Source organism: Microcaecilia unicolor, chromosome 5 (assembly GCF_901765095.1).
Source record: "Microcaecilia unicolor chromosome 5, aMicUni1.1, whole genome shotgun sequence".
In the NCBI taxonomy this organism is placed as follows: Eukaryota; Metazoa; Chordata; class Amphibia; order Gymnophiona; family Siphonopidae; genus Microcaecilia; species Microcaecilia unicolor.
This window is the reverse complement of record NC_044035.1, coordinates 164245369-164259292: the sequence shown is the minus strand read 5'-3', so window position 1 is coordinate 164259292 and position 13924 is coordinate 164245369. Positions and strand designations below refer to the sequence as shown.

The 13924-nt window shown below is 40.4% G+C and overlaps 1 protein-coding gene across 3 annotated transcripts in view; it reads left to right on the top strand.

The window, feature by feature from the left end:
• LOC115471208 (inverted formin-2-like) overlaps positions 1 to 13924 on the top strand; it is a 75465-nt gene that overhangs the window by 49351 nt on the left and 12190 nt on the right. For 2 of the 3 annotated variants that reach the window (XM_030204911.1, XM_030204912.1), the window contains exons 8-10: positions 1032 to 1132; positions 5713 to 5783; positions 10833 to 10940. In XM_030204911.1, the coding sequence (XP_030060771.1) occupies positions 1032 to 1132; positions 5713 to 5783; positions 10833 to 10940 (280 nt within the window). The remainder of the gene's footprint in view (positions 1 to 1031; positions 1133 to 5712; positions 5784 to 10832; positions 10941 to 13924) is intronic. The other variant, XM_030204913.1, reaches the window with a different exon arrangement.

Sequence of the window (13924 nt, the reverse complement as noted above, 5' to 3'; positions counted from 1 at the left end):
AAAGGAAATTGGAAAATACATGAAGGATTAAGAATTTGCACTTCATAAAAATTTCCTAGGAAGACAGGTGTAACAAAAGAAGCAATGTTTAAAAAAATACTTGATTGGAAATATCAGCTGAACATCTACTAGTTGAGCAAGGTTTTTATCTTCCGCCATCTGCAAGACTGGTGAAGTGAATTGTTCAGTTGGAATGGACTTGTCAGTAGGTTGGATGTATATGAACTACCAGTTGAGAGATCTACTATGCCTTCCTTTTACACTAATCAGTTTATATCTGAAACAGAATAGGAAGCAAAGAATTTTTTAGGTCATCGGCTAAGGCCACTTACAAGAGACGCAGACTGTTTTTGCTACTGTGTCCTAATTCTCTACATTGTAGTATTAAAAATGGAAGTAAAATTGCCTGTGCTATGAAAATAATTTTTTTACCAAAGCATTGATTTAGATGTTCATATGAAAGCCTGGAGTCAAGAATTATGCCAAGTACTTTTGATTTACTTGATATATAATTGCATGTGATAGCCAATGTATGTTCGAGTATTTTGATAACTTTTTAAGAATTTAATTTTTTATTTATGCAACTTAAAAAAAACAACAATAACAAAAACAGGACCACTACTGCCTCCTGTTTAGAAGATGTTAAGTGCTCCTGCATTACACCATGCTAATGCAGAATTATCACACTAGCTGGCCAACACTTCCATGCCCACTCTCCGCCAATGTGTCGCCCCTCAACAGAAAAATTCTGAATAATTTAGTAATGTGCAGTAACAGGTAAACTACCACAAAACCTATTAATGTGGTCACATGATAGCCCGTTTCTGAGAGTTAAACAGCGTATTCAGTACTTAACACACGTCAGTAAAAGGGCCCCTATAGTTTGGTGCATAGAGATAGACATGGCTTTGATTGTGGGACTGAAGTTCACTTTTCTGTCATTTAATGGCTTCTACATGAGCGGGCAGAAGGATCTTAGTATTTTAAGAACCGCGTCTTACAGAATTGTTTCTTCTCTTCTGGTCTATTAGTTATAGACTTCGAATTGAATGTATGCTCCTGTGTGAAGAGGTGCCAGCCATACTGGAGATGTTACGTCCACAATCTGATATTATACTTGCAGCCTGTGAAAGTAAGTCTGATATGAAATGACAATGTGTCTGTGCTTTATCTATTGTCGAACAGAAACTGGCATTGATCTGAAATCTGTTATTGGTAATGTCTATGGACAGTTTTCACTTGTTGACATGACTCTAGTTCTTCAGATTCTAAATAATAGGGGGCATAAATTCCTGTGGGTAGTGCTGATTGTGTTGGTTGCATAGGGGTGAAAGTTTTTAAATGTCTTAACAAAATTTGTTTCTCAAATCCTTTATGAACATTTTTGCTTAGATCTGACTGCTTTTAGGTCATACTGAAGAGCTTCTCTTTAGGATGAAAGAGTCAATTTCCACTGACCATCTGTCTCCTATACATGTTGCATACCAAATAGTTTTTGGCTCAGTTAGGAGCTCTATAGTGCAGTATACGCGGTAGGGTAGGCTGTCACTTCAGTGATATGGAAAGTGAGATGAAGACTGAACAAATCAGAGAGAACCAGTAACACAAAACAGTAGAGAAAATGGGAATAAGAGAAGGTAGCACCTCGAACAGGAGGAAACAGGATTTTATTGATGGACGGAATATTGTCTTTACAGAAGGAGATGAGGATGTGACTAATTTATGATTGTAGTTTTGTATTTTGATTCCTTCTGACTGAGTTGCATAAGGAAGACCTTCATATTTGACCCCTGACCCAGGCATTTAGCCAAACATTGGCTGTGTCGGGTTCAACAATAAATCTGCTTTCTCCTGTTCGAAGCTCTGCCTTCTCTTTTATTCCCATCTGTGCCCCACTTCACTCTTTATTTTCTCTAATGATACGGGAAGTATCAACAACATATCCCATGTAATTACATGTAAAATGAAAATGAGCAAACATAATATTTTGTGCTTTTTCATTTTATGATAGTGACGGCTATCTCCTTCCTGCATCTGGTCAAAACATGTTACTTCCACAATACCTCCAGTCCCAGCCTTGGCAGATCATAGGTTCACCTAGAGAATTAAGGATGGGCAACTAGAACATTTTCAGTTTGTGTGATTTCTGGGGATGTTCATTTCAGTTGTTTTGTTCTCCCATTATGTCGTCATAGGAGCACTAACCTTGAGACTGTGCACTCTGTGATATTGCTCCCTTGATGACATGAGGGGAAACATGAAAAGGCACATTTCCAGAAACACAAAGCAAAAGTTTCTGGCTGCCCATCTCAAATACTTACTGTAAGTCTGTAATGTGCTGGAGCTGGGTGTATTGTGGAAATAACACACTTTGACTAGAAGGAAGATATTTGTCATTCTCTCCATCCTGGCCATATAGATCATTCTGTTTTAGTCTTGCAGGTAACTGCCCTCCAGCCCTTGGTGTCCTGAAGTAGAAGGGACATGGTCATGGTAAAAAAAAAAATGTGTGTATATATATAATACAGTGCAATCTGCTTAAGTGCAAGGGTCTGGGACCAAAGAAATACATGCAGTTAACCAGAGCATGCACTTAACCGTTGTAACCCAAAGAAGCTTGACATAAACATATGTACAGAACTGTTTATTATACGTACAGTATACAGTCTCCATTAACTGACAAAGTAATGTTATAATCTTCTCTACACTATTGGGTCTGTGATTTCCATAGACTACGTCTGCCAGATGGTAAAAACTGTCATAGCACTGACATCCAGTGGCCTCCAGGTAGGCCCGCATGGTATTGACTCTCCAGCACTCTTGTAAAAGTGACAGGAGGAGGCTGTATTTTGTCAGCATGTGCCTCGCTGCTCATTTTATCCTCTATTTCATCATTAGCCATTGTTGCCTGCGTGAAGGCGCATATCTCGACATGAGTGTTGTCGTCAGCAGTTTGTAGATCGTAATCAACAGTTATGTGGTGATGAAACTCCTCTTCAGTAACACTGGCTGGGATGTCAATAACCTGTTCATATCATGTGTTTGCAAAAGCTGTATCTGTTTCGTCCCTCTCCACATCCTTAACAAAGCTTGCCCACTTGTAGCAGTTCACAATGGTTGCCTATGTAACATGATTCTAGGCTTCTTTCTGCCTACATAGGGAATCCAACAGTGATAGATTACGAGCCAGTTCAACAGCATGTTTATCCTTGCCAGTCTGGTCATCCATAACGCTCATCAGACGACGTAGCACAAGAGCCCAATAATGTTTGAAATTGGCTATTATGCCCTGAGCATAGGTTGGATCACAGAGGTAGTGTTCGGTGGCAGGAAGACCACCTTGACATTAGACAGCCTGACATCATCCCTGTGTGCAGCACAATTATCACAAAGCAACAAAATCTGACGCTTTTGTACCCACATTCTAGTGTCTAAACGTCTTTAGCCACTGCTTTCAAATTTCCCCAGTCATCCATGAATTTGCGTTAGCCTCGTATGACACAGGAAGTCACTTAACTTTCTTGAAGTAACGGAGCTGTTTGCTCTTTCCAATGATGAGGGGTTCCAACTTTTCACTCCCATCCGTATTGCAGCAAAGTAGGATCGTCTGTCGGTCCTTCAACGTTTTACCTTCTGTAGTTTTGGCTTGTTTGAATGCAAGTGTTCCATCAGGAATCGCTTGGCAGTAGAGACCGTTTTCATCAGCATTGAAAATGTCACGAGGTGCAAACTCATTCAAGATGGTAGGAAGAACTGAAACAACCCAATTTTCAGCACCAAAGTCATCAGCGTCTTGTTTCTCACCGTGCTGTTTCTTGAATTTTATGTTGTTCCTCTCCTTCCAACTTTCCAACCATCCAACAGTGGCTTTGAATTCAGTTAGTCCAAGACTTTCAGCTAGCTGGTTAGCTTTCTCCATAAGCAGTGGACCACTGACAGGAAACTGTCTGCTCCTGACTCGAGAGAACCACAGAAGAGCATCTTCTACCTCCTCCGCTTTTCCCGCCTTTTTACGTTTCCTGTGCGGATTTGTATTGTTTTGCCAGTCTTCCAGAAGCTGGTCTTTCTGCTTCAAGACATGTGAAATTTGACTGGTATTGACACCATATTGTTTAGCAATAGATGCTTGGCTTTGTCTGTTTTTGTTTTCTAATTTTTTAAGAACTTCTATTCATTCGGCCAGTGTTAGTCTTACAGTTCGGCTTTGACGACGACTCCAGTGTACACTCGAATAACATTCTTTCACTTATTCTGCCTGTGGCAGTTAAAGGGGCGGTAAATTTGAAATCTTGTTGGTTGTCAGGCGCCAATTGGCTTCCATATTCCATGCGCGCGCTTATGCGGAGTCTTTCTTGCAGAGGAGCGGTCTTAAACCATGCATATAAGCGAATCTTGCACTATTTTTTTTGTCATTTGTTTCCTCTCTCTCTCTGTGTGTGTCTCTCTCTCTGTGTCTCATCCAGCATCTGTTCTCTGTTTCCCAATGACCCCCCCCCCCACCACCACCAATCCAGTATCTCCACTTTTTCTTCCTATGATTTATGGTTTATTAGACTTTATATATAACACATTTTTTTCTTTATTGTATGTAGCAAAGTGCTTTACAAAAATCCAAAGAAAGAAAGGAATGCCATCAGTCAATAGAGTAAAAACCAGACAGCAGAGATAGAAACAGATTTCATATTGTGGAGAGCTGCCCACTTGCCTCTATATGGCCAGCATCACCCCTCTACTGCCTTGCTCCCCTTTTTTTTGTCATTAAACTCCTACCCTTCCTTTCCTGATACTGAGCCAGCATTTCCTTTCTTTCTCCCCTCCCTTCCACTGCCATCCCCACCACCTCCCAGGACTTGCCATAGCCAAAAAAAAAGGCATAAAGGGGCAGGGGTGTCTTGTGTTCCATTCTGCTGATGGTTCTGCTAGCCCTGCGCTTCAAACAGGAAGCCCATGTCTGCAAGACAGGGACAGCAGAGCCATCAGAGGCATGGACCACAGAATAACCCTGCTCCTTTGTGCTGGTTTGCTTTCTTGCTGCTGTAGGTCCTGGGTGGCGGGCAGGGGTAGGAACATACTAGTGTGTGTGGGGAGGGGGGTTAGTCACCCTTTGCTCTGATTCAGTCAAACTAGTAGGCAGGATACATAACAATGTTGCCTGTAGGTTTTGATTCAAAGTTAGTTAGAAGAGTCATGGTTGGGACTGATGGAGGCTTAGCTTTTTCCAAATCTCTTATACGGTATGCTTATACTTCCTGCCACACTCCATGGCTCTTACACCACAGAAAAAGATGAAAATCAAATAACTTGAGGTGATGCAGGCTGGAAGCTTGGGATTGTAAACTCTTGGATAGGGGAATACTCATTAAACCTGCATTGCCAATTTTTTTCTTGAGCCCAGGTTTAGATAAGTAAGGTAACTCGAAAATCCCAAAATGCAGGATTAGAATGTATCATTCTTTCCTCTGCAGTAGGTTGGTCTTTTCAGCTGAGATGAAAAATGCAGGCTGATTAGTCCTAATTTTTTTTTTGAATGGTCCTAATTGAAAATGCCTTACTAGAAGGAGGTGGGTACATAGCATATGTTGACCGGCATCTTGATTTACAGGCAATAGATGTCGACGAGTTAAGATGTAATCGGATCTCGTTGTTTGAAATTCTGTGTCCAGAAATGCAGATGTATTAAGCTTATGCATATTACATTTTGGTTTATTGCAGGTATTCTTACTAGTCATAGACTTCGAGCTTTCTGTAGAGTGAGTCTCAAATTTGGGAACTTTCTGAACTATGTACGTAAGTTGTCTACATTTTTGTTTCACTTCTAATATATAGGCTCAACATGTCTGTTTTGGGTATTGAGGTCAGCCACAGTAATTTTAGTCTCCAGAAAGCAAAGAACAAGGTGTATTGTATTTGATTTATAGCCCTCCTATTAACCAAGTGAGAACCAGTAAAACATTCACAACAAAATCAACAAACCATGTACAACAAACATTCTATACTGAATCCTTAGCCAGCAAGCAGCTTTCTCCTTGACAATATACTTGTATATGCAAATATGTTTTCAAATTCTTATTAAACTCAGTTGATGAAAGGTGCAAAGTACCTGGCAGCTTGTTCCATAGTAAAGACCCACTCGAGAGACAGAACACTGCCCGACTATCAGCATAACAAATTTTTCCGAGCGAAGACGATGCCAATTGTTGTGATCCCGCAGATCTAAGTAAATGGACAGGAACATGAATCCTGTAAAGCTTGCTTAAAATAGCCAACCAGGAGTAGGGTAGGCACTTCCAATAACACAAGGGAGACAAAGTAATCGTTGTATGCAATGTTTCCGGGAATGCATAAAGGATGACTGTCTCCCTTGTGTTATTGGAAGTGCCTACCCTACTCCTGGTTGGCTATCTCTACTACAGTCATAGGGACTGGTGTTCCTCTACTTTACGTGGTCAATCTATTTCTTAAAATAAACCAGAGCCATACCAAACAGGGTCTTAAATCAGCACCAACAGTTTAAACTGTGACCTAAATCACGCGGGCAACAAATGTAAAGCTTTAACACAGTAACATTGTATTAAACCTACTATCCTGCATACTGCAGCATGCTTTATAACTTGCAAATGCCTTCCTAGATGATTGAGAGAGACCCAAATAAGAACCATAAAACCACAGAAGACTCTATTCCCCTTCTCCCTCCCCCCCCCCCCCCCCCCCAAAAAAAAATGGAAGAACGGAGTCCACACCACATCTACCAGATTGGTCAAGAATGACATCAACCCCTCATGACTTGCACATTAAGCAGGTGGCTACGAGCTGTGGGAGTAAGGATGTTCCCAGATTCCCAAACCCTGTGTCCAGATCTGTAAGTTCTCGACATTCTATGGATGTCTGATAAGTAAAGATTTCCACTATGTAAGCGTGGGGGCCTCTGGTTGGATCCAGTTGGTGAGGATACATTCAAAGCCCATCAAAACTGTATGCTTCACAAACCCCACATAGCCTCTAGGTCTTGGGTAGGAGATGTCATATATACCAAACAAAAATTTTGGCCTAGGTGTCCAGCATACTTGCTACAGGAAAGATACTTGTCTACCCACGGATGTCCAATAGACTTGAATTAATGGAAAATGCCAAAACAAATGACCCAATGTTGCTGCCCGCTGATAATTTACAACAATCCATATGTCCAAAATGGGCTTTATATGCCTGAGAAGGGGAGATAATAGTTGCATCACAATTTTGTATTGCATCTCCCAATGCATGGCATTTTTGGTTGTAGCTCAAGAAGCTCGAAGGCTCTTTAAAATATATTCAGCCAATATTGGGACCCCTAAATCTGTTGTCCAACGTTGGGCCAGAGGAGACAAGTCGTAATCTGGAAGTAACTCCAACAAAGTTGTCATTACGATGACATCTCAAAGATACCCATTGTTGAGCTTCTATTTTCCATTAGTTTCATATGCAGCAGTGGTAAGTACGGAAGTAGGATTGTGGCTGCATAACCTTTAAGTTGTATGTAAGAGAGAGCATCCCGATCATCCAAACCATATTCAGCACATAAACTGTGGTAAGGATGTATAGCACCATCATCACAGACAACCTGAAAAAGGAAGGAGACCCTGGGTACGCCAGTGTTGAAAGTGAGCCACAGACATGCCTGGTATAAAAGCACCATTGCCCTAAATGGGCAATAGAGAGGTCATCCCAAATAGTAATTTAAGTGCCCTACTAGCCCACTGCCAAGTGATACATAAAGGATGATAAATGGGGTATATAGTCGCATACTGTGGTTTGTTTGTTTTTAATGAAATTGAGCATATGCGAAGCCTCATGCTTGCTCAATTTCACTAAGCGTGAGGGGGAAGCAGGGCAGGTAGTGCGTGGTGAACATCGCTGGAGGAGGGCTTCTGCTGGCAGGGCTTGGGAACCCCTGCCAGCCAAGCCAGCAGACTTTGGTGGGTCCAGATCCAAATGGGGGGGGGGGGGGGGGGGGTCCTTGCCCCTAAGGCCCCCCTGTGGGGATTTGGTGTGAAAGGCAATGAAGTTGCCTTTAGCATAACATAATTGAATTTGACTGGAGAGAGGGAACTAAAAATCTCATTCATTAACATTTAACTTTCAAATGGAAGATGATGATGATGATAAGAGTAAACAGCTTAAAAAAACACTAAAAGGATCAGTTAGAAATGTTGCCTACTTTGCTATCTATGAGCCATGTTTACTAAGCTGCGCTAGCATTTTTAGTGCATGCTAAATGCTAGTTGCCCATACGTTCCTATGGGCAACGTACGGCCCTGTTTACTAAGCAGCTTTATAGGCACATTAAAAACGTTTTTTTAACACTCGATAACCATGTACGTGCCTACAGTATCCCTATGGGTGCCTGCATGGTTAGCATGCGCGCTAAGTGTAGGCATGCTAAAAACACTAACGTACCTTAGTAAACAGGGTCTTAGATGTCTCTCTTACCAGATAAAACAAACAAAAAAACTGTTAGTTTTTTAAAACAAGATGTATTCTGCTTTTATACAGGTCAGGAGTTTTACTGATTTTTTTTGTTTTTTTGTTTTTTGTTTTGTTTTGTGGTATGTGATCCTATAGGTGAGTTTTTCCACTAACATGCCTTAGGGGAACTGAGTTCAATTCCCACTGCAGCTCCTTGTGACTCTGGGCAAGTCATTTAACCCTCCATTGGCCCTGGTACAAAATAAGTACTTGAATATAAGTAAACTGCTTTGAATGTAGTTGCAAAAACCTCAGAAAGGCGGTATATCAAGTCCCATTTCCCTTTCCCTTCCCTAGCCATTTAGAAATTTAAATTTACATTTTGAGTTGTATTTAAAAAAAACAATTCTAGTCATCAATATATTTTGACCCAAATTGGGTAAGAAAATTGGTCTGAGTGGGAGGAAATTGTTTTATTTATAGAGGGGCCTTATCACCATTTGTAAAGTCCTAGCTATCTCTCTATTTTAATTCCTCATTTCCTGTTGTTTGCACTGCAAGCTTTCATGCTGATCAGTATTTTGGGGCTTCCACTGGTTTCCAGTATCTAGGGGAGGCTCTGAGTCTGGAGCATTGTGTTAGAGGGGTTCCTTGAGATTCTGCCTACTGGAAACATTATTACTGGTCTGGCTTGGAAGACATTGAATGCTATTTGTTCCCAATAAAATGGGATCTTGGTTATCTTTACTTGCTGTATAATAGCAATATCCAAAAAGAAAGCAAAAGAATTTGGGAGTGTCCACGTAATCTGTTTACTTTTGTGCGTTTGAAGAGACAAGATACATGCTTGAAATTATATTGTTGAATAGAGAGGATTTGTGTATATTTGTGCTTTCTGCTCTCTTCTGGAATTCTCTGTCCACACTCCATTGCAGGGACCATATCCTTCTGTTTGTATACTTGTCTTTTTATTCATGTCACTTTTCACTAAAAACTCATGGTTGAGTAATGAGCACTTAACTCTTTTTCAGCTATTTGATCTTAAATAGCTGAAAAAGAGTTATGGCATATTTTTGAGGTGTTTAGCATTTATTCTTTGGTTTGAATATGCTCAGTGTGGCTGCTTCTTTCTGATCAAATGCGTACACTGCAGGAGTAAGAGAAGGGTGCTATAGCTCAATGGGATGATGACGATCCACACATAATAAAAAGGAAGCAGAGGATCAGGTATTGAGCTGGGAGTGGGGGATGAGAATGGCTTTCCCCAGCAATGTTTCTCCTCCCATCAGCAATATGATTTTTGCAAATATTCCAGTTTCTAATTTAGTAGAGGCTGTTGATTTTGTTTTTTTAGAGCTCCGGTGTTTTAGGGACATAATGCCCATTAAGGGATCCTTTTACTAAGGTGCGCTGAAAAATGGCCTGTGGTAGTGTAGACGTGTTTTGGGTGCGCACAGAATCATTTTTCAGCGCATCCGTAAAAAAATACCTTTTTACAAAATTTTTGCCAAAAATGGATGTGCAGCAAAATGAAAATTGCCACATGTCCATTTTGGGTCTGAGACCTTAACCGCCAGCCATTGACCTAGTGGTAAAGTCTCATGTGGTAACCAGGTGGTAATGACCTACACGCACCAAATGGGGTAGAGTTTCCACAGAAGTGGATGAACACTAAATCCCACAAGCAAAGATGCAAGAAAACAAAGTAGGAAGTGGACCAATGACTTCAGGACATAGAGACTGAGATGATATTCATGAAGCAAACTTTATTGTAGACTCAACACAGTACTGTGTTTTGGCCACAGGCCTGCCTCAGGAGTCTTTTAACAGTGTGAAAATGTTGTTTAAAAGGTTGTCCGTCTTGGGTAATGCACCAAGAGGATTAACACAGAAATGTCCAATGCTTTATTGTCTCCAAAAAACCTTAAAGATCATGAAGATCAAATCTAGTGCAACGACAAGTAGCATCTTTCTTTCACACTGTTAGACTCCTGAGGCAGGCCTGTGGCCAAAACACAGTACTGTGTTGAGTCTACAATAAAGTTTGCTTCGTGAATATCATCTCAGTCTCTATGTCCTGAAGTCATTGGTCCACTTCCCACTTTGTTTCCTACACGCACCAAATGCCACTTGGCACACATAGCTGACGCGCACCAGAAAATAAATATTTTTCACGCATGCATAGCAAACGCGCACCAAAAATGAAATTACCGCAAGGGCCACGCGGTAGCTGTGCGGTAACTCCATTTTGGCACATGTAGACGCTTATGAGGCTTAGTAAATGGGTCCCTTAGTTACTTATGAACCTTAGATACAATGGGAGTATGATGGACACCAGTGGTGTTGACGCAAGAATTACTCTTCCCCCCCCCCCCCCCTGCATTTTTCAGGGAAAACACAAAGGCAATGCAAGTGGTTTTCAAATAAGCAGCCTTCTGAAACTTGCCGATGTGAAAGGAAACCAGCCACGAGTTACCCTGTTACATCACATCCTGAAGGTACGCTCAGACCCAAATGTAGCCAGAAAGAGCGGGGGAAGGGAGAAATATAAGTACATGCACGCATGGATTCTAGACTCTTTGGCCTATATTTCTACAATTTCATGTTTAAATTTATCAAGACCACTGAATGCTGCAGAAATGAATTCTGGGATCTCTGTTGGAAATGCGTACAGACCAATGAGGGACAAGAGTAGGAAATTGAAGACCAATGTGATTTAAATTGGTTTCATCCTACTAAGCTCAAAAGTGTTTTTAAGGCAGCTAGTGTAAAATAGCTTGTTTGCAAGAGGGTGCTTCTCTCTCCCTCTCTTCCCTATACCTTCCAGCTTGAAAACCAACTCATTAAACTATTTTTAACCTTTTCAATAAATTATTTTGCACACATAGCCAGCTTGGAGAATAGGTTGGTCCATGTATGCACCGCTGTTTCAACCGTTCTCTCCTGTCTTAAGCTTCCTCCCCAGTCCAGATCTTGCGATCACACAATTATATTTTGCAGTCTTATGTTATGGTTGTTTTCTGTTTCTCATGCATGTTTTATCACTATTTTGGTGGAATACAGTGTGCAGATAGCTCACTCTGCTCAAGAGGTTTTTTTTTTTTTAAAGCCAGTTTTTTCTGTATAGGGGCTTTGGAATATTGTCTACCCTACATATATGTGGTGGTCTACCATGTGTGTACCTTTTTTACCCATAGTTTCAGCCAAATATTCCCAAGGTGGAAATAACCTAGGGGAGGTGGCAACTGGCATAGCTTTAAATTTTCAAAACTGAGGGGGTCCTTTTACTAAGCTGCGGGAAAAGAGGGCCTGCACTAGCGTCGGCGTGTGTGTTTGACGTGCACGGAGGCGCCCTTTTACTGCAGTGGGTAAAAGGCTGTCTTTTTGTTCCCCCTCCCCCCCCAAAATGGCCATGTGGCAAGTGAACCACTAGCCACATGGCTATTTCATGGAGGGGGGAAGCACTTACCGCCATCCATTGAGGTGTCGGTAAAGGCTCACGCGCTAACCTCTAACCAGGCAGCACACAACGCTGCCCGATTAACACCGGGTAAGCACCGGCACTACAAAATTGAAAATATTTTTGTAGCGCTGGAAATGGTGCATGCTGGGGGTGGGATCTAACGCCGGCAGCGGTAGTTCATGGCAAGCCTGTGCACCAGCCCTGTTTAAAAGGCTCGTGAGTGCACAGGAAAAATACAAGCACAAATTTTAATTTTAAATTTTGAGTGAACTTTTATTCTGCTTCACTGCCAATACCAACTCGAGGTGGATTATAATACCAAATAACAAAACTAGAGTTCTAGCATAACAAATCACTTAATGAGTTCCCACAATAAATCTTAATCATATTATAGAGCTAATCATAAGCACATAAGAATAGTCCATCTAGCCCAGTATCCTTCTTCTAACAGTGGCCAATCCAGGTCACCTGATAGAATCCCAAAGATTAGCAAGATTCCATGTTACCAGTCCAAGGGACAGCTGTGGCTTCCCCCATGTCTATCTCAATAACAGACTATGGACTTTTCCTCCAGAGACTTGTCAAAATCCTTTTTTAATCCCAGATATGCTAACTGCTGTTACCACATCCTCCAGCAACGAGTTCCAGAGCTTTGTGAAAAAATATTTCCTCTTTTTCATTTTAAAAGTATCCCCTAGTCTTCGTACTTTTTAAAAGGGTAAAATTGATTCACTTTTACCCATTCTACACCGCTCAGGATTTTGTAGACCTCTTATTATATCGGCTATTACCTTATCTGTAATTGATTAATTAGAACATTAAACGATACAAAATAATAAAAATCAGCTAGACTATCTATACTTAATCATATATTGCATACATAGCCTTTTTTTAATGTTTGCCTAAATTTTTATAAGGTGTTGGTAATCTAATGGATATTGGTAATGAATGCAGTCTTTGAGAACCACTGCTAGTCTGCATTTTTTATATGTATTTTGTCTAATAAATTTCCTATTAGGAGTTTGTAAACATGTACCATTTCTAGAGCACAGGGCCCTTATGAGTGAATGCAAGGAGATCAAATAGTTTAAATAAGCTGGTGCCAATCTTAAATGGCAATAGCTCAAATAAAATTCTAGCCTTTGATGGTAGCACGGTCATTCCACTTTCCACCCAAAATCAGCTTGGCAGCCACATTTTGTGGTATTTAAGTCTGCAGATCTGTGTCTCTGGGAGTTCTAATAATAGTAGATTGTGAAAATTGGAATGCGAATGTACCACAGCATGCTTTGGTTAACAACATGTGTTCTGGTCACGTAAGGCTTTTTCTTTTTCTTTTTTTTATATATATGTTGAATTAGCTGTAAATTATTTCCAGTTATTCTTGTTCATAAATAAAGAGGAAGAGAGAGTGTGTGTATGTATATATATCAGTCACACATGATACCTTCTCTCATAAATATGCAAAGCACTGTTTTTATATACTATGTATATCTCTCTGTGGAGTAGAAAAAAGTATGAAAGGGAAAAAGCCTCAGCACCCATTCCGCCACCCAACAGAAATATTTACTGGGTAAAAAGGACTTAAACAGGGTCATCTCTCCATCGGCATAAAAAACCCTTTCACACAAAACATTAATGTTGTATGCGAATGACTCGTAGACGCACTTCTGAATCTTCACTAATGTTAAGAAGCTAAGTGTTGCTTTTTTTTCTTTGATATTTTATTGGTTTTAATATAGTGTTAACAATACAGAACAATAAAGAAAAAGGTAAAATATGGTATTGCATAACAAAGAGAGTGTGCCAGGGAAATGTACAAAGATATCTACAAGAACAAAATTACCCTTAGTAATAAATATCTAATTTGTCTCAACAGCAATTGAAGCTAAATATGAAGCAACTGGAGACCATAAAACATTTGTCTTAATTATTGAGCCTTTAAGACTAGCTGAGGCCAATTCAAGTTTATGATATAATAAAACAGATTGCCACAAAAAAGTGTTCGTTTAGTAACAA